Source organism: Acinonyx jubatus, chromosome D3, assembly GCF_027475565.1.
Source record: "Acinonyx jubatus isolate Ajub_Pintada_27869175 chromosome D3, VMU_Ajub_asm_v1.0, whole genome shotgun sequence".
Lineage (NCBI taxonomy): Eukaryota > Metazoa > Chordata > Mammalia > Carnivora > Felidae > Acinonyx > Acinonyx jubatus.
This window is the reverse complement of record NC_069392.1, coordinates 23,685,730-23,707,178: the sequence shown is the minus strand read 5'-3', so window position 1 is coordinate 23,707,178 and position 21,449 is coordinate 23,685,730. Positions and strand designations below refer to the sequence as shown.

General features: G+C 39.5%; 1 protein-coding gene across 4 annotated transcripts in view; it reads right to left on the bottom strand.

Annotated features, from left to right (window-relative positions):
• Positions 1-21,449, bottom strand: part of TTC28 (tetratricopeptide repeat domain 28) — a 625,904-nt gene that overhangs the window by 417,736 nt on the left and 186,719 nt on the right. The window contains exon 1 of one of the 4 annotated variants that reach the window (XM_027050851.2): positions 3,588-20,565. The exons of the other annotated variants lie outside the window; for them this stretch is intronic. Within the exon in view, the coding sequence (XP_026906652.2) occupies positions 3,588-3,614 (27 nt within the window). The 5' untranslated portion in view covers positions 3,615-20,565. Of the gene's footprint in view, positions 1-3,587; positions 20,566-21,449 lie in introns of those variants that run through there. 4 annotated transcript variants of the gene reach the window in all.

Genomic DNA, 21,449 nt, shown 5'->3' with positions numbered 1-21,449 from the left:
GTAAACTTACTACTACCTCTGAGAATAAGAAAGTCTAAAGATCCAAGTTTTACAAAGTGATAGTTCTTTTTTACTTTTACATCAATATTTATTGAGCAACTATATTATCCTTGACACCAAAAAAAGAGGTATGAGATATGGTTCCCAAACTCAAGGAACTTGAAGTGTAATTGAGAGGCTGGATACGAAAAGAGATTTTTTAAAAGATTGCTATCTCATGGTTTCATGAGTTTGAGCCCCAAGTTGGGCTCTGTACTGGCATCACGGAAACTGCTTCAGATTCTCTCTCTCCCCTCTCTCTCTTTCTGCTCCTTCCTCACTCATGCTGTCTCTGTCTCTCTCAAAATAAATAAATAAACTTTAAAATTTTAGTTAAAAAAAAAGATTGGTATCAATAAAAGGCACTCAGCCTAGAAGAGCATAGATTCTAAATGCTCCAAGAATTCAGAGGTAGGTAAAATCACTGTGTCTCTTCAAGAAGGAGAGGGAAGAAGAGCATCTTGGTGCCAGTAACCAGAAATGAGGGAGCAGAGCTATGGCTAACCTTCTTATATACTGAGATCACCTCAGCAATCAGCCTTTATCTTTCCTGGATAAACTCCCAAGTACAGGGGTGAAGAACACACATCTTGAAGTAAACAAGGGCTGGTCCAATCCTGCCATGCTATGTGACTCTGGCTAAGTCATTGCATCTCTCTAAACCTGTTTCCTTCTCTGTAAAATGCAACATATAACACCTGCCACCTCACTGAAAAAGAATTAAATGAATGGATATGAGAACAAGTAGAGATGCTTACTGGCATGAAAAAAATGGCAGCATGATATTAAATGTCATTCTTACCATGATGCAATCACAGTTGCACAGAATCTTACTTTTTAGGGAGAATTACAGGGCTCTTGGTAGGAGGTCCCCTATGCTCTGGAAGACTGGGTCCTAAGTTCCTCACTGGTTGTGAGGGTGAAACGTGATTAATCACGTTTTGGTGGTTTCTTGGCGAAAAGTTTAGGAGACCCTAATTGAATATTGGAGCACACATCTTGAATTTTAGTATTCAGTTTAACTCAGCAAGTAAAGAAAGAGGACTAAGGAGCTCCCCTCCATCAGGTATCCCAGCTGTATTCTCAGAGACAAAGCAGCCTAGAAGCTATGGTCATTCTCTTAAGAGTTATCCCAGAATTGATAAAAGCCAGGACTGGTAGCTGACAGGACACCAGGACAGCGAGTTACCAACCAACCCTAGTCATAAAGCCCAGCTATAGACAAATGCTATTTGGGGCAGCCAGCATTCTATAGATGATCTTCCCAGCTTTGTTAAAATCACATCAATGCAGTATCACTTTTCATCTGTAGCGTAAAGGATTTTTATGAAACAGTTTGGCAAAACACATGGCATGTGACTATTCTACTACAAATGTGTTAGCAGACCCAGCCAGAAACCATGGCAATGATCTGATCATGAGAGTATTCTTGAAAGAATAAGAAAATAAACCTAATTTTTATAAAGACTTACTGTTGCCCTACCGGTTTTGAATACTGAGTATTGTCCAAAGAAGCTTCCATTTCCAATGTAGAAACATCAAGAATTGTTCTCAAGCCACCACCAAAAAATCACACAGTATTTGATGGCTCAGCTTATTTTTTAATCTTCTATGAACTCTGCAGAATTATATCTGGATCTTTATAACATGATGGTTTGGGATTATGAATACAGTGGATAAACACAACCTTCTGTTATAGCCATTTAAGCATCATAGAGTGAGTAAATACTGCAGAGTGAATCCTAACACTTGAAACAGAATCTTCCAGAGTCCAGAAATCCACCTGACTGCCAAGAATAATACTTCCGTGGTTCAAGCAATACCAGTACCCAGAGGGGTTTCCACAGACATAACTGCATGAGTTACTGCATATTGGGTAAAATAGAAAAAACAGACATTTATGAATGTATAGTTTGCAGACGTCTTAAAAGTACTCATAAATATGCAATTTACAAATACAGAAGAAATGGGGGAGCACTTTAGGAATACACAGTATCTGTTTAAATTGCTTAATTATATGGTTTCTTCTACGGTTTTCCTCAACCTGACTCTGAATTTGATTGGGGATTAGAAGGAGGTGATACGTGGATCTCTTTTAACTAAAGTAAATGAAACCAATCTCACTGAAAGAAGCTCTACGATGAGAACTAATATATGAGAGATTCTGACTTCAGGAGGAGGTAGAAATGACTTAGTGTCAGAGATCAAAATTGCATTAATTACATATCAAAGAAAACCTTTCAATTTACCAGCCTATACTAAAGCATGGTTTGTTAGATTCTCTAGCAATATAGCCAACGCACAATATCAGGGAATCATCTCCCACATTTCTATCTCAACTCTGGTATAAAACACGGTATCACACATCATGCCACAAAGAAGGAGTCAGTTTGGCTAGTTCAAGTAAAACACCATCCAGCTGCTAACCGAGACAGGTCAAGGCTGGGGAGGGGCACAGCACATTCAGTTCGCTGTGCTTTCCTTTAGAAGAATGTCAATAAAAACCATGGCCAAACGAGATATTGGGGGGGGGGGGGGAGGGCGGGGGGAGGTCCTGCTATGCAGTGAACCACTGGGTTCACCTAACAGCGCCAGTCAGACAAGTTAGCAAAAGGGAACCCTAGCCAAACCTACAGCCGCCAACAACTTAAAGAAAGCTGTCTTTCTCCCTGAGCGTCCTGGGGTAGGGACCAGTCCCACATTTAGAAACGTTATTTCTGGGACCAATAGCAATTTATTTTGATAGAACCACTGGATTTTTTTTTTTCTTGAGTTCTCAACAAAGGAGCCATATTAGGAAATAATCTCGCAAAAAGCAAAGTGCCCCCTCCCCCTCTTCCCCACGATCGATGCACACACGCCCGTGCACGCTGACACGCACAGACACACACCCGTGCACAATGGCCGGCGCGCGCACTCGCGCGGGCCCACGCGGCAGCCCGGGAGCCCCGCAGGCAGAAGGCCCGGGCCGGCCCCAGGCGCCGGGGCAGGAGGCCCCGCGGCCGGGCTGCCCGGGAACCAGCTGCTGGGCGGTTGTGCTGGGGATGTTCGCCCCCCAGCGGGGCCCTTGGGAAGCAGCTGCCAGAGGCTCGCAACCTATTAACCCCTTGGGGAAGTAGGTGCTGCAACACCCACCTGCAGGGACGCTGGAATGTATGGTGGGGGGGGAGGGTGCGGCCCCAAATGGCCCCCCCAGAAACAGGGCGCCACCGAGTCCTTGGACTCTGGCAGCTCTTGGCTGGGTCCTTGCAAAGCTAATCGTGTCGCTGGCTTCACGGGGCTTCTAAAGCAACCGGGTGTTTCTGAGCTGTCACCCCTGAGACTCCAGGCACACCAAGAAGGAAAAACTTAAGAGGGCAGTGGACGCAGGCTAGACTTAGTAACTCGTCCCTGGGGGACTGGCGCCAAGTCCCTAAAGGGACTGAGATGCTTGGACCGGCCAGCCCAGCAAACTACAGAGGGGATGGAGGGACCCGAGGGCAAGCGCCCCCAGTCACCCTTCCCTGGGTCGGGCATCAAGGGCCCCGTCCCCACTCCAGGACACTTACCTTCTTCCGGGGCTGCCATTTCATCATATTTGTACAGCCGATACGTGGAACATCAAGATGCTGGCTGGGGGCTGGGGGCAGATGCAGGGCAGCCGCGACTGCAAGTCATGCTGCCTCCCTCCCACCCCCTAATTCTTCCCCATATTCACTGCGAAGGGAAAAAGCCCAGGAGAGTCCAGTCTTTTCGCCTTCAGTTCAATGAAAAGTATCCCCACACCACGAACACACTTCCCACCGGGCTAGGAAGTCCCAGCAGCAACCAGCGTACTCCTGCCAGAGCGGGGCATTTTCCCCCACCCCAGCCAAGCGCCTGCAAAAGGAGCCTGCGGCAGGGGGTCTCCACACCGGCTGCAGAGACCCTCCCTCAGAGAACAGACTCAGGACGAGAGCTGCGGCAGAAACGGAGCCGGGCTCCTGCCATCCAAACCCCTTTTGGCGAATTCTCCTCTTCTCAAAAAAAAAAGATTAGACAAGCAATCAAACCCTCACGCGCAGCCTGGAGCAACTCCCAAAATTCTGGGTGTATTTCTCGTTTGTAAAATTTAGCAAAGAAAATTCCAAAGATCTGTAATCAGAGCTTCTTTACGCTGCTTTTTCTTCCTTCTTGGCTAACTTGGGGAAAGGATCTGCCTTTCCCGAAATGCCTACCTTCCCTGAACACTGTAAATAGGAAAACTTGGTTTGTGTGTTTAGATTTTTTTTTTTTAATTCCCAAGAACCTTAGTGGGGAAAGGCTGGAAGGAAATCCTGCAAGAACCCAACTCCACAGCTCAGTCTGCACTAATGACTTCCTTCCCTTCAGTGTGAGCACAGCCTGCCCAGCTCCAGCCACACAGAGCAAACGGTTTCTGGGTCTTAGTGCCACGACATCTGCTCCAAAGCAAAAAGTAAGCATACAGTTTGAGAGGCACCCAGCAGCTCCCAAGGAATCAGAGCCAGAAGAGACCTACAAAATCAGGAAACCATTTCAAAAGATGTATTTCAATTTGTGAGTTACATCAAGAGAAAACAAAAAAGGAATAGAAAAGGACTCTAGTCCAAAAAGCTACAAAATCTCAATGTGTGATCTGAAGAAAAAAGATTTCAGGTATGTTAAAAAATAAAAAAATTTAATCAAGAAAAAACTCTGCTTCTCTAAATCTAGCACTAATTTCATTCATCTTCTGTAAAATGATTCCATCCTATTTAAGGAGATACATCTCCAAACGCAAGATACTATGTAATTCCACTATTATTTGTCATCCAACATGTCTATCAAGTCCTATCCCACCATGAGGCTATTTTGATAGATGGGAATATAATGGCTGGTGTAAGCTTCTAGAATACTAATGTACATAATAACAGTAACTGATGTACTATGAGTCCAAGTTCCAGCAACGTTTAACTTATTAGTCTCCGAGTTCTATATGCATTGGCAGGATTGGCTAATGTAGGTGATTCTATGCAGATTGGACACTAACCGTATCTGATTATAAATGTTACTAAAATACACAGAACAGTTATCAGAAACAGGTTACTTTTGAGATCTTTTCTAAGCCTAAGAGTCTGAAATTCAATAGTGAAAGCATTACCTTTTTTATAATAATGATATTAACAATTACAGCTGAATGAATAGGTATTGTATCTTAAACCACTACTCCATGCCAGGATCTATCCCTACATTCATTATCTGAAGCCCTGCAGGGAAGGTCTTATCGTTCCATTTTCCAAATGAGGACACTGAGATTCAGAGGGGTCACGTGCTCAACCAAGACCACAACGCACGGAATGTGCTGGGGCTGGTATTCAGACCCACAATAATGTGATTCCAGGGCCCATGAGCTATTGACAATGTGCATCATAGCTACCTCTCATCTCAGTAGAACTATATTAAGTGCCTATGACCTAAGCACCTATTATTTGCCAGCCCTTGTTCCAGGCACTAGAAATATGAGTAGGAGGCTGTCCCTGCTCTTGAAACTACATACAGTAGTCAGCAGTCAAATAATACCAGCAAATAACACCAATACTCTGTATATGTTCTGACATACCCAAATCATTCTACACAGCTTAATGTGGTTATCCTGCTAGCATGCAAAGGTCAGTAAATTGCAAACCAAATTCATCTATCTACCCCAAAATCAGTTTCTCTTCCTAGCTTTCCTTCATCTGTCCATAGCACTGTTATCATCCCAGGATAATAAAACCTTGACATCATTCCTTATATTTAACCACCAAGTCCTTTCCCTTCTTTCTTAGACATCACTTTCAAACTCCTATTGCTGATCTCTGAAGCAAGAGCCTCACCAAACAAACATACACTAGGTACAAACATATACTAGATACAAAGCAAAATTTAGGACAGAAAGGTGTAATGACAAGTCCCTATGCTAGAGGAAGTTACAAAGAAGTTAGGACAAAACAGAGGACACATAAGAAGACAACCAGGCATTGCCTTAGTCAGTTAAACAACAAAGGACGTGGCCAGCAGTTGTGCCAGGAGTTAGAGGCAGAAATCATTGTCAACAGGGATGGTCAAGGAAGGTTTCACAAAGGAATGTGAAGTAAACATTCAGAGGAGATACAACTCATTCTAGAGCCAAAAGCCAAGGTGCTTACCATGGTCAGTAATTGATCTTCAGGATCTGGACCCTTCTACCTTTCAGAACTCATCTCTTACCCCTCTCCTGCTCGCTTTCTCCGCTCCTGCTCTATTGACCACCTCACTGTCCCAAGGGCGCACCCTTAGGACATATACTTGTTGCACCCTCTGTCTGAATCACTCTTCCTTCAGATAGCCTCTTGTTTCTCTCCCTTGGTTCCTTCAGGACTTTGTTCAAATTACCATATTAGAAAGGCTGTCTCTCACCATTCCTTCTAAAATAATAGCACCATGGCCCACACACCACTACGTTCTATCTTCCTTATTCTGCTACAATTTACTTCATAGCCCTTATGACATATATTTTATTTGTTTGCTTAATGTCTTATTCATCTCACAAGAACATAAATTCCAAGGGAGCAGGGACTATGCTCTGCTATAATACCAACACCCAGTGAAAAATACCTGACACAATAAGCGATCATTAAATGTTTGTTGAATGAAAGAAAGAGAAAAGGAGAAGAGTATGAACAAAAGAGACAAGCATATATAAGATGTATTCAAGATACACAATACTGACCTGCCTAAAATATAAGGCTTAAGTATGAGAACGTTAGAAGCAGAGTCTTTGTCTTGTTCAGTTTTTGTAGTCTTCTGTGCCCCAAGTTGTATCTGGCACAGCAGAAGTGCTCAATATTTAATGGAAAAAAGAATGAATGGGGACAGGTGGGTGTGGGGGTAGGTGTTAAAGGGTGAATGAGTGAAAGTCAGTTCCGTTCTATACAAAGTAAAAGGTACTTTGGTAAGGTATTCTGCAACCAAATGGTAGGGGATGTTGTAAGGCAGAGAAATTTGGACTTTATCCTATAGAATGCACTGAAGGTGTTCACAGTAGGAAAAGGGCATTAATTGAAGCAGCATTCTTTTATTTTTACATTTTTAGTACATATATTTAAATTGTCTACAGGACATTACTATTAATTTCCCAGTCACCTAGTTCTACTTTTTTTAATTCCAGTATAGTTAGCACACAGTGTCCCATTAGCTTCAGGCATACAATACAGTGATTCAACACTTCCATACATCACCCAGTGCTCATCACAACAAGGGCACTCCCTAACCATCACCTATTTTCCCCCATCCGCCTCCCCTCTGGTAACCATTTTCCCCACCTCCCCTCTGGTAACCATCAGTTTGTTCTCTACAATTAAGTCTCTTTTTATTTCCCCTTTGTTCGTTTGTTTTGTTTCTTAAATTCCACAGATGAGTGAAATCATATTGCATTTGTCTTTCTCTGACTAACTCATTTTGGTTAGCATTATACTCTAGCTCCATCCACATCATTGCAAATGGCAAGATTTCATTCTTTTTATGACTGAATAATATTCCATTATGGTATGTATACCACATCTCCTTTATCCATTCATCTATCCATGGACACTTTGCTTCCATAATTTGGCGATTGCACATAATGCTGCTGTCAACACAGGGGTGCATGTATCCCTTTGAATTAGTGCTTTTCTATTTTTTGGGTAAAGCAGCATTTTTAAGCAATCTAATATAGAACAAAATATTAAACCAAAATATTAATTATAAGGCTGTTTTTTATATAAACCTTTAGATTTTTTAAAACTAGGTAAACTATTTAAATGCTTATTACTCTGACCATTTGACAGATATCAAAACTAAATTTCAGAGGGGTTAAGAAACTTGTTCAATGCCACACAGCAAGCCAATGGCAATGGAAGGGCTAGAACCCAAGGCTTATAAATCAACGCCTCAGTGATGAAAGCGGGAACCTACAACTGCTTAGGGGGTCAAGGAAAAAGTTTCTATTTTCTACTCTGCCTCTGACTTACTGATATAACAAAAATTTTCAAAAGGGCAAGGCAGGTGACATGACTAAGTAAAACACAGTCAGGGATAAGACAAAAGAGAATTGTGAATATGGTAAACCTTGAGGATACATAAATAATGTAAAAGACGAAGCTGAGACATAACTTTCGTCAATTGATATCATGCAGGAATATCAGTCTAACAGTGCCAGATACTCTAAATTTTCATGAGAAGCTAAAAATTTCCTGATTTTTAACCGTTTGCTCAAAAATTTTAAAGCATCCTAAGAGGCCAAACAAAACATGCCTGTAGGTCTAAATTCCATCTGCATGTCATAATTTGTGACTGCTGACTTAAGCCACTTTACTTTCCCATATGTAAATTAAGGGACCTACATGGTTCCTAAACCCGGGGGCTGTTCTGAAAGTCGTCTGTGAAGCCATATGCACACCATGCACGGTCTGTGGGCTGAAGAGTAATCTCCCATACTCAGACCATGTTGGACTTAAAAAAAGACAAAGTTATTTAAAATGGGGAAGGGGGCTCTGAAAACAGTGGACTGTTATCAGAAAAAAAAGAGAACATATATGTATGTTTCTATGAAAAGTCAGACTCAATCCAAAACTCTAAAGTCAGGGGCACCTGGGTGGCTCAGTTGGCTAAGCATCCAACTCTTGATTTCAGCTCAGGTCATGATCTCGCAGTTTGTGAGTTCGAGTCCTTTATCAAGGCTCTGCTCTGGCAGCACAGAACCTGCTTGGGATTCTCTCTCTTCTCTCTCTACCCTCCTCACTTGCATTCTCTCTCTCTCCAGTGTAAATAAACTTTTAAAAATTAAAAAAAATAAATAAATAAAACTCCCAAGTGATACAAGGTTTTAAACTCATTTTCAATCATTTAGGTTTATGTCCTTTGGATCACTTATTTGTATGGCATTTCTTCCCCTGCTGTCTGGGGAGTATTTCAGGTTTCATTTAACAGGTACCACACGATAGAGGACCATTACCTAGAAGCCTTTAAATACCAATACAATCTTAAATCACCTTATTTATTTCATGTCTTTATTTTGCTTAATCCAATTGAATCAGTAATTCTATCTGAAATATTTATAAAATTACTATTATACCAATACGCTTTCTCCATCAGTAATTATTTATAGAAAACCACCACGCTAACACAGTTCAAAATGTTGTAATTTAGCTTCTTGTTTCAAAGATCCAATATCAAACAGCAAGAACACAGTTTCTCAGATCCACAGCTACTAAAAGGCATTTTTACAACTGCTTTATTTTTTAACATAGCACTTCGTAAATCATTTGTCTAAAAGCAGATATTGTAAAACAGCTTTTTAAATTGTATTTTCCTCAATAACTACTTGTCTATTCAAATCTGAACAAAAGCAAGAAAGAGGAAATGAATGAAGAAAACATACCTTTTTTCATTGTTGTAAATTTTCTTGAGATTTCCTAAGGAATGAGATGTCTATCTTTGATCACAGGGTAAATGCCTGAAAAAGCCAGCCTCATATTTATTTACATTTATTGTGTTTATAAGTAGAATATTCAACTCAATGTAAAACAGTATTTAGAAAATATACTAATTTTCCTGAAGATCAAATTATTTTCAAGTATCAAGTAACTAAAGAGGTGGTAGGAAAGTAAAGGAACAAAGGGAGAAGTGTATTTGAGATCAAAAAAGATTTTGCCTCATTAGTGATATTTCACACATTTGTTTGCTTTCAGAATGTAAAGGCCTTGCTTTGCTAAAAAAAAAAAAAGGAAACTAAAATAAGTTGTTACAGTAAGAATTCTGCTACCACAGCCAAGCTGATGCGGGACTCTGTTCCCGTTCCTCAGGAGGGAAACTGATCCAGAAAGGATCACCTCTAACCTTAGCCATCTCACTTCCTTCCACTCTCAGGCAGCGTCAGAGAAAAAAGTCCAATCCTTTGAGTCCAACACACACCGACTCAAGAACTCATTATAAACAAGGAACTCATTATAAACAGGGTGGGAGGAGACAAAAAAGCATCACGTGATTTTTGCCCTTGAGAAGACAGCAGTCTGAAGAACACGACAAGCAGACGACTAATAAAAATAACAACAGCAACTAACGAACACTTACGCATCTTGCTATTTTTCTGACTCTTTAGACCCCAACTCTTGGCACAAGCTAAGAGCTAGAAGAATGAACTAACTATAATGGTATATTCTCTCATTAAGACTAGGGAAGCCCTAAAGGGTAATTAATTCTGACAGTGGCAAATGAGAAAGGTTTTGCAGGTAAGGTGGGACAATATCCTTTCAACAAGCAGAGAAGAGGCTTGGGGAGGACTGTTCCAGACTGAAGAAATGGAGCCAAACATGAGCCAAAACATGGAAGTGTGGAAAGTGTGGGCCACATTAGCAAAGCATCCACTAGATCTGAAACCTGTAACACAAGGCAAGGTGTGGTGGAGTCAAGGTGAGAAGGCTGTCAATATTATTTTCACAGTAATAACTTTTATTTATTGAGTATGTACAAAGTATTGAAGTATTTCATATATTTTTTATTTCATTGATTCTTCCTAACACTTTCATGAGGAGGAACTATTATCTTGCCCATTTTACAGAAGAGGAAATTAAGATTAATGGGTTAAGTAAATTCCCAAAGTATTATGGCTAGAAAGTGTCAAAAGGAAATTTAACTCACATTCTAAAGCCTTGTTCCTAACTCCTGACTTAGAACACAATGATGAGCAGCATAGGGTTTTAATCAAGGTATTGGCAAATTCACTTGATTTTTATGCTAACTCTGAAAGGAAGTACTGTGAGTGACAGAAAGAACAGGAGAATAAAAACAGGAAGACCAAGTAAGTTTCTGTCGCAATTGCTCAATAACAGAGGAAGAGGCCTTGAATTAAGACAGCAGAAACAGAAAAAGGATCTTAAGAGACATTTCATAAGTAAAACAGGTCCTATATACCTGATAGAGCAGGATCTCAAAATATTTCATCATCCTTTAAGAAAAGACACAGCCCACTAACTGAGGTAGGGATCACAGAAAGAACAAGTAGGTACTAAATTCAATTCGAGACCAAGTCAGAGTACTGATAAGAGATACACAGGAATGTGGAGTAGGTAGGTAGAAAGGGGTGTTCTCTGGAGTCAAGGAAACATATCTATAGCTATAGATTTGGGGGTCATTCACATAATGATGATATTAAAAAGTTTTCAGTTAAAAGATCCCCTCAGGGTTGGAGTTCGAAGCAAGAAGATGCGAGAGAGAGAGAGAGAGAGAACACAGAATTGAATTTGGAGCAATGCTATAGTCTTAAATACCAGACTGTCCAGTGGAGACAGGTGGGAGATCTGAGACAGTAATTTTTATTGGCCAATACTGCCTGATTCAAACCTTAGATCCACCATATACTAGCTGTATGACTTTGATTACTTCTTTTTTCCGTACCTTAATCTCTAATTCTATAAAATGTAGGTAATAGCCCCTACATAAACGTGGTTGTTGGGAGGATTAAGTTACATATATTTAACATATATAATACGTTCCATACATAATGCTATATGTTTAATATTGTTGTGGTTGTTTTACTGTGCTAATCTGATTTTTTTTTCTTTCTTCATCACACCATGGGTTTTGTCCTGGTGTTAAGACCAATAAACTGCCAGAACTAATGTTCATGTGTTTCAGTGTTATAATTTTTTTTTTAATGTTTTATTTATCCTGAGAGGTAGAATGCACGCACACACGCACATGAGAGGGGGAGGGGCAGAGAAAGAGAGAGAGAGAGGGAGAGAGAGAATCCCACGCAGGCTCCACACTGTCAGCACAGAGCCCAACATGGGGCTCGACCTCACAAACCATGAGATCATGACCTGAGTCGAAATCAAGAGTCAGATGCTTAACCAGCTGAGCCACCCAGGTGCCCCTATAATCGTTTTTCTAACAGGACTTCTGCTTCTGTTCACAAGAGAGTAACTGGGACCAAGTTTACTCTCCTGACATAAGTAGAATATTGGATACAATATAGGAAAAATACTGTTTCCATACCGTTTCAGACAGCAGGCAGCACAGTACTATGAACACTGAAGAGAAGCAAAACAAATGATGTGAGCCCTATGATCAGATCACCCTGGCTTTCTGCCTAGAGGCACTTTCTGGACCACAGAGCAGGAAGGGGATCACAAGCAGAGCACAATGGGCTTGCTGAGTTGAGATCATAATTTGAGAACAAAATATCTGGAACATTCAGGGTAGCAAAATGGAGAAGATGAACTCTAAGGAGGTTACAGGGACAAGGTGTTCCAGAAATCAACACACAGGGGCTCCTTAAGTCTTGCCTGAATACAAAGGTGCCCAGTATAGGGTGAAACACCACAAGGCTAGGCAAAGGGAAGCCATAAGCTGAACAACTGCCAGAGCTCACCAGGGCTGCAAGACTTTTATGTTCCAACAGCCAGAATAGGGGGAACACCCAGGACATTCAGGAAAGATCTCAGAAAAGTCATGTCTTTACAGAAGGGTAAACTAGCCTAAAGTACAGTGGACCCTTGATCTATACAGATTTGAACTGCATGGGTTCACTTACACAAAGGTTTTTTTCAATAAATACAGTACAGTACTGTAAATTTACTTTCTCTTCCTTATGATTTTCTTTTGTTGTTAAGTTTATTTATTTATTTTGAGAGAGAGAGCACGCATGAGCATGGAAGGCAGAGTGAGAGGGAGAGAGAATCCCAAGCTGGCTCCGCGCTGTTAGCACAGAGCCAGACTCGGAGCTCAGTCTCATGAATCATGAGATCGTGAACTGAGCCAAAATCAAGAGTTGGACACTCAACCGACTGAGCTAAACAGGTGCCCCATCTTCCTTATGATTTCTTTAACAACATGTCCTTTCCTCCAGCTTAATTATAAGAACACAGTATACAATACATACAGCAAACAAAATATGAGTTAATTAACTATTTATCTTCTCACTATGGCTTCTGGTCAACAGAGGCTATAAGCAGTTAAGTTTTGGGGAGTCAAAAGTTATATGTGGATTTTCGACCTTGCAAGGAAGAGGGGGGTTGACACCCCAACCCCCACATTGTTCAAGAGTCAATTGTATATTCTAAATTCACCTCAACAACACTTCAAAACAAATCTTGAAAGAGGCAAATTCAATCTACAAGTAACTTAACTATCTGCCAGAACAAAGTCTGACACTCTTTGAAGGAAGACAACAAAATCGAGCACTCACTGACAAAGCCCAGCATTCATTTTCCCATAACACTTACCAACGAACATGGTGCTAATCTGGAAATGCTCTGATATCTCTTTGGCAAACAATTAGTCTTCTATGCTAAGAATGCTATGACTGTATTATAATTTTTCTCATATAAATAAGATCAATGAACTTATTGGGACTTTAGTCGTGTTCTTTCTCTGTACCAGAGAGCCATAGCCTCAGAGCATGTGTAATTTTGCTGTCATATAATGTATCAGTCTGGGAGAAATTGCAGCATATGTTATCTTCAGCTAAAATTTACAGAATTTGGGGCACCTGGGTGGCTCAGTAGGTTCAGCATCCAACTTCAGCTGAGGTCATGATCTCACAGTTTGTGAGCCCTGCATCGGGCTCTGCACTGACTGTGCAGAGCCTGCTTGGGATTCTCTTTCTCTCCCTCTCTCTGCCCCTGTCCTGCTCTCTCTCTCAAAATAAATAAACTTTAAAACAAAATAGAATAGAATATATAGAATTTATCTGAAGTAGATTCAGTGGTCAGATATTTGGGTCAGAATATGCACCTTTGGATTTATTAACCTTCCTAAAGAAATCCTGAGTGTGCCACAGTAGTAATTGTGTGTGTGTGTGTGTGTGTGTTAATATGTCAAATTTTACTTTAAAAAGATGCTTGAACTTGCGCCTTATTTACTTGAGTGTTTTTAGCTAAAAGAGGCTATACTTCTCTGGCTATGGTTAAAAAAAAAAAAATAGGGAAGTGAATCTCTTTTCAATCCTAGGGCAGGAAATAGACTATGAGAAAAGAAACTGAGTAGAAATATTATTCTTGAGGTCCATTTGGAGGCCCTCTAATGACTTGTTTAACTCTATATTATAAATTTATAAGCAACCAAACAGATTACATTCACAAAACTGACACTTTTTTTTATGGCGGTTGTTGAACTGCCCAAAATCTGAACTCCCATCTGGTCTGGGGGGAATTTCCTCATTAGCTAAGTCTTGATGAACACAGGGAATATTTCTCATCCTGGAAACCAATTGGGGGTAATTACGCCACCATCTGATAGCTAGGATGAAGACACACACCTAGGCTCGATTCTTTGCCAGAACTTTGAATGTGAAGCAAGTTTCACAAAGAACAGTGATGGAGAGAATTTACTCTGGCAGCAGCCACAGCAACATCCAAGTTACTACGATCTTCAGTGCCAAGCAGAGCTCATCACGGTCTCCATCTTCCAGCTCAGGCAGTGGTGGTTCCAGCTCTGGCACCCAGGGTTGCTGTGGAACCATTATGACTGAGACCTAGGTACCCCTTTGATTGAAGCAGTCCCAATTGTTTTCTGTTACTTGCAACTAAGAACCCCAGCTGACTCACACAGAGACATTTGATTTTGCTTATATTGAAACACAAATTCTTCTTGCATGAAGAGACATGTATATATGTTGGAAAGCCTTAAGGCCCAGTCTTCTGCCCTCTTTTCTGCCTGTAATTACTCCCTCAGATATCTCAGCCACTCCCAAGCCTCTAAATACCATCTCTGAATTGATGGCACCCACATTGATGTCTCAAATACCTACTACCTCTTTCCTGAGCTCCAGACTTGTATAAATAACTGCCCACGCAGCATCTTCACTAAGAAGCCTAGCAGAAATCTCAGACTTGCGTAGCCAAAACCAAACTCTTGACTTTCCACCACAAATCCGGTCCTTCTTTGGTCTTATTCTATTTCAGCTAACAGCATCTCTAATCATCCAGGTAACTTTACAGTTGCTTGGATTCCTCTCCTTGCCTTGCCCTCAACATCTAACTAGCAAGTCCTCAAATCTCTACCTAGAAATTCTAATCCAAATTCTGCCACTTCTCATCACCTCTACGCCTTCTTCTTTATGCCATTAATATCAACTGGACCACTACAATAGATTCCACTTTGCTTCCTGTGATTTAGTCTCTCCATGTAGCCAGAATGATCTTTCTACAATGTAAACTAGATTATGCATTTCTCCTGTTTAAAATTCACTTAAGGGGGTGCGTGGCTGAGCATGCAACTCTTGATTTTGGGGTTGTGAGTTTGAGCCCCACATTGGATGCAGAGATTACTTAAATATAAAATCTTTAAAAAAGAAAAAAACACTCAAGGCCTCCCTTTGCACAAAGAATAAAATATGAAGCCTTTACCATGGCCTACAAGGCCCTACATGATCTAACTTCTACCTTTTACCATCATCCCTTACCATACTTTCCCTTCACTGTGCTGTAGCCAGACCTGCCCTCATATGCTTCCTTCATGACCTTGATGGTTGTAGCTATATCTGCCTGGAATTCTCTTCCTCCAGAATAGGTATTTCCTTCACAATAGGCAAGTCTCTTTTCAAACAGCAAGTCCTCAAAGAGGTCTCCTCACCAAATTTAATTCCCCTTCTCACATTCATTAGTTTATTACTTTGTTCTCTTCAAAGCACATGTTATAATTTGTAATTGTATTCTTTATTCATTTGATCTGTGTGTCACCCAACAGATCGTAAGGTCTATGGAGTGGTATCTGTATTGTTCAGCATTACTGAGTCCAATATTTAGAACAGTTCCCAGCACATGCTAGGTACTCATTAAATAACTGTTGAATGAATGAGTGAATTTAATGTCAGTTACAGGATAAGATTAAACACATAGAGTTTTCTTTCCAGTAAAATTTTCAGCAAGGAATTTATTCATTTATCAAGGGATATTTGTAAAACATCTGGTCTAAGTTTAAAGATGTTCAATGAAAAGAAATACAAGCTTCTGAAAATAAGCAATAATTATTCTTAAAAATAATTTTTGTCCAATAATGTTTTGTATTGAAGGAATTCCAGTACTATCACTTTCTATTTTCATTTGTATTAGGGAAAATCTTACATTACCCAAAATGGATGGATAAAACGATCTTTAGATAGTTTAATAAATAAATTAAAAACACTCTGAAATCCTTAGATGAAGTACAAATCACTTGTCAAAAGTACAATCTCATTTGTCAAAACATGAAAATGAAAAAAGAGAAGACACAGAAATAACAGGCTCAGAGCTGCCAAACTGACAGGCTGTCTTAAGTAAGATAGTCAAAACATTCATATGCTAATTTTTTAAAGTGCTGTCTATCTGGCCACCTATAAAAACATGAGAGGGCTTTTTCTTCTGATTTCAAAAGTATATGAATGGGTCAGACAGTGGACACTCTGCCAAATTAAGCAACAGGAATTAAGGTCCTAAAGAATTTTCCATTTTTCTGAATGTACATGTAAGACAACTACTAACTGACCTGCATGATAAGGAATTCCGAAGATCCAATCCCTACAAAAACTCTTATCAATTACACCATGGAACATAACCCCTGGCAGTCATCTGCGTAAAGAACACAATGCAAAAGATAACTTCCCATGTTAGCAGCTGGAGTTTGCTCTATACTATAAATGGCAAAAATCGAATAGCAAAACACTACAAAAATAGGGCTAAAGATGTAAATAAAATGTACAAATATTATTTGTAATTATTTTCCTTTTTTTAAGTTTATTTATTTTTGAGAGAGAGGAGGAATGCAAGCAGGAGAAGGGCAGAGAGAGAAAATCCCGAACAGGCTCTGCCCTGTCAGGGCAGAGCCCGAAGGGTGGTCGATCTCAGAAACCGGGGAGATCATGACCTGAGGCGAAACAAGAGTCAGACGCTTAACCAACAGAGCCACCCAGGTGCCCCAATTGTTTTTTTTTTTCATTTAATATTTTAAATGGTTGCCTTGTTCACATTTCTTCTAAGCATTCCTCCCTCTTGTAACACCAATAATTCTAAACAAAAGAGCATCTCCTTGAAATGTTCCCTCCATTGGGTTGATGCACTCACCATCAAATGCACACTTTCATGAGTCACCCCACTTCCTGGGATGTGGAATCCAGTCTGCAATAAAACTGAAGTTGTGCTCAAATACACTTTGGTAAGAATGCTGATGTTTCTAGACTTGGATTCAGATATTCTGCCGCTAAAAATAAGAGTGACCACATTTGTACGATTACATTTGATTATATGATTACATTTATGTGAAATGTCCAGAACAGGAAAATCTACAGAGACAGAAAGCAGATTAGTAACTGCTAGGGTCTTAGGGCTGGAAGAAATGAGGGGTGGCTGCTAACGGGTACAGGGTTTCTTTTAGGTGAGACCAAAATGTTCTGGAATTGGATAGGAGTTGCACAACTTTGTGAATATATGGGGGGAAAAAAACGCTGAATTGTACACTTTCTTAAAAGGGTGAATTTTATGGTAGGTGAATTATATTGCAATAAAGCTGTTATTTAAAAAAAGCTGTTATAAATGTGGTCAGCTTTCTCCAATTCACAAGGAAGTTAATACATAATTCTCTGTACTTAAAACTTCTCTCACAAATTTTTTAAGTCTTTGGCAGGAGCTGTCAATTTGTCTTCTAGCACAAGACAACAAAAATAAACAATTAGCAAATGACTGTTAGCATGAAAACTTGAGAAAACAAATCATTCTTAGTTGAATGGGCTACTTTATTCACAGATATGTGCTGATGATAGAAATCTGTTATAAGTATGTATCACAGAATCATTGTTTTATGTTTTTTTATTTTTTTCAATGTTTTATTCATTCTTGAGAGAGAGAGAGAGAGAGAAAGAGAGAGCATGAGCGAGGGAGGAGCAGAGAGAGAAAGGGACACAGAATCCAAAGCAGACCCCAGGCTCTGAGCTGTCAACACAGAGCCTGACGCGGGGCTCGAATTCACGAGCCACGAGATCATGACCTGAGCCGAAGTCAGACGCTCAACCAACTGAGCCACCCAGGCGCCCCTCACAGAACCATTTTGTAATTATCACTGTCTATAGTGTGTTTGAAAGATGTAATAAAATATGTCACTATTCCACAGCATTCTGCCAAGAATGCCATGGCTGTATATGGTGTCTTGTTTAGACACGTTAGAGCCACTGAAACACAACAAAGCTACTAAGACCAAATAAAGTTGAAACTAATCTTTGTCTTTATAACAACATATATTAGCCTAACATATCTCATCCATGACTACAAACTCTTACAAAAAAAAACCTTTGCACAAACCTTTTCTCAACCCCACAAAAAAGTAGGTGGAAAGGTTGTTTCTTACAATCCCCACCACTTCAAAGATAAAATTTTAAGATTCCAATCCTAAAACACAGTGCCTATTATAAGTGTCAAAATCTGTTCCAACTTTAAACCTAAAGACAAAACAAAAAATCTGCTTCCTGAAGCATGGTCGGATCTTAATGACAAATAAGTCACAATTTGCATATCTGAAAATCCAAAACTCATGTTGTACATAGAAATTTCTAGCTTCTTAGAGCTATTCTTCTGTATATAAATTTTAAATTGTTGTAATAGTCAAATCAAATAGTACCATACTGTTTTCATTACTGCTTTTTTAAAAATATTTATTTACTTATTTTGAGAGAAAGAGAGAACAAGCATAGGGGAGGGACAGAGACAGGAAGAAAAAGAATCCTAAACAGGCTCCATTCTGTGAGCCCAGGGCCCAATGTGGGACTTGATCTCACTAACCATAAGATCATGACCTGAGCAGAAATCAAGAGACAGATGTTTAACCAACTGAGCCACCCAGATACCCCTTACTATTGCTTTTTTAAAAATATGATTTATTATATTATAGGATTAATCCCCTTTTATTAGCTTTATTTTTGAAAAAATAATTAAAATAATCTTTGATATTCTAACCTATTCATTCTCCCACACAAATTTCAAATTAGTCATGTCAATGTTTCAGGAAAAATTTAGTTGATATTTTTAACCATTTTTGTTATATAAAATCATACATAGTTCTTATTCATATTGTTCCTAAATAATTTTTTCTCTGATAAACGTGCCTTTTTTCCCCCACTAAACTATCTAATTTAGGTGGAATCCTACTTATTATCTTGAACTGTTATTTTTTCTAGTATCTTAGTCAACTTGGATTTTTCTAGTATAAAATATATTTGCAGCAAATATTTTTGTTTTAATTTTATACAAAAATATGTTTTAACATTTTACCTCAAAAAACTTAGAGTATAATTCAAGACAATAATAAAGCACATTTAAATGAATAAGAAACCAGTGTCTAAGGATTTCTAGAGATAGAAAACTAAATAAATTAAACAAAGTAACAAATTCATCCAAACAGAAATACCAAACCTATGAAAGTAGATTTTAGCTTGAAGGTAGTATGGACTTTATTTCAAATTTAATTCTAAAACCACTCTTAAATGGGTGAGACAGTTTGAAAAATTCCAGATGTATCTAAGCCTGGTTTTCAATAACTTTCATGATAATCTCCCCTGAAATAGTTCTAATACAAACCAGGATTTTGGTAAAGACAAAAACATCAAAAGATATGTTCCTGAATAAGAGGCTTAATCTTTTTTTAAAGTCAGTTTCTGAAAGATAGCATTAAAACGTTTACCAGGATAGTAACAACGTACTCTGGTTTTATCAGATCATTAATGTCTCATGTACCCCAGTAAAAGACATTGAACACAACATCCAAAGCCCAGAAGGTCTCCTACCTGCAGGTGTGTGTGTGTGTATGGGTGTCTATGTGTGTTTTGACAGAGGGGATGGGAGTGGAAAATAGTTTCATTTGGGAGTTTTATATTCCTACTCCAAGATACTATTTTTTTCCCAATAGCCTAAAGAAGGTGGATAGAACCTGACAGAAACTGCCCTGTTCTGTAACCTTTCTCTCAAAACAGGGTCAAAGCGCCACTTGCTTCCTTCATCCAGGTCAGGCCCATCCATACTCCAAGACCAGATCCAGTTTTTGGCTGGAACTATGTATTAGCAGTCTCCCTTCTTTTTTTTTTTTTTTTTTTTTACTGCTACTGCTCCATATTATGCAATTGCCTTGCCCTTGTCCTAAGTCTCCAAACCTGAGGCTTGACTCCTTGGTGCCCTTACCCAAATAGTTTTCTTCTTTATCTCTGAATACCCATAAATCTGAACCAATGCCTGGCTCTTGCCCTCAAGAAGACCTTGACACCTGACCTACTATCTGGCTCTGATATTTGGTATGCACCTTCTTATCTAGATTGTCCTCTATTCTCACTCAGGGCACCTGGGTGGCTCAGTCAGTTAAGCATCCGACTTCGGCTCAGGTCATGATCTCACCATTTGTGGGTTCGAGCCCCATGTCAGACTCCGTGCTGACAGCTTAAATACCATGTCTCCCTGCTGCTTCAGATACTATGTCTCCCTCTCTCTCTGCCCCCCGCCTTTCTCTCTCTCAAAAATAAATAAACATTTAAAAAAAACTTTTAGATTCTCCTCTATTCTCAAATACATCAGGCGTGGCTCTAACTATCACTATGGCAGTCATTTTGGGAAATGTTGCTTGTGCTGGGAGGAAAAATAAGGAGGTGGAGGAACATGTTCATTGAGAAAAAGGGTTCAATACAAACAAATATACATTTTTAAATGCTTAAGATGCTGTGATGACATGTACATTTTGCCACCATAAAAAAATTGAAAATAAATACAAATAATAGAAGTGAACCTCAGAATCTATAGGAAGAGAATAACTATTTGATGAGACTGTAAAGCCAACTACTGTTATCAGGACGAAAGAACAAATGAAAAAAGCCAGGTCAGAGTTGAAGTATATTAACATGTTGGCATTAGTAACAGGATGTTTGAATACAGAGATAAAGTCATAGGTAAGATAAAGGTTAGTTACAGTGAAATATTTTTTTATTTAACTAATTTTAATTTAAAAGTTAAAATTCAGGGCACCTGGGTGGCTCAGTCAGTTAAGCATCTGACTCTTGATCTCAGCTCAGGTCTGGATCTCAGGGTCCTGAGTTCAAGCCCCACATTGGGCTCCATGCTGGGCGTGGAGCCTACTTTTAAAAAAAAAGTTAAAGATGTATTGTGATAAAAATGCAAACAGATAGAAAGGTATAAAATAAAAATTTAAACTCATCCTTTCTATCACTGCTAAATTCTTCTATGCATATAGAAACATTTTTTCCAACTCACATGACAGAATACTTCACATATGGATTTGCAACTTGCTTTTCCACCCAAAAGAATATCTAGGACAGGGGCACCTGGGTGGCTCAGTCGGTTAAGTGACCGACTCTTGATTTCAGTTCAGGTCATCATCTCACAGTTTGTGAGTCTGAGCCCTGAGTCAGTCTCTAGGCTGACAGTGTG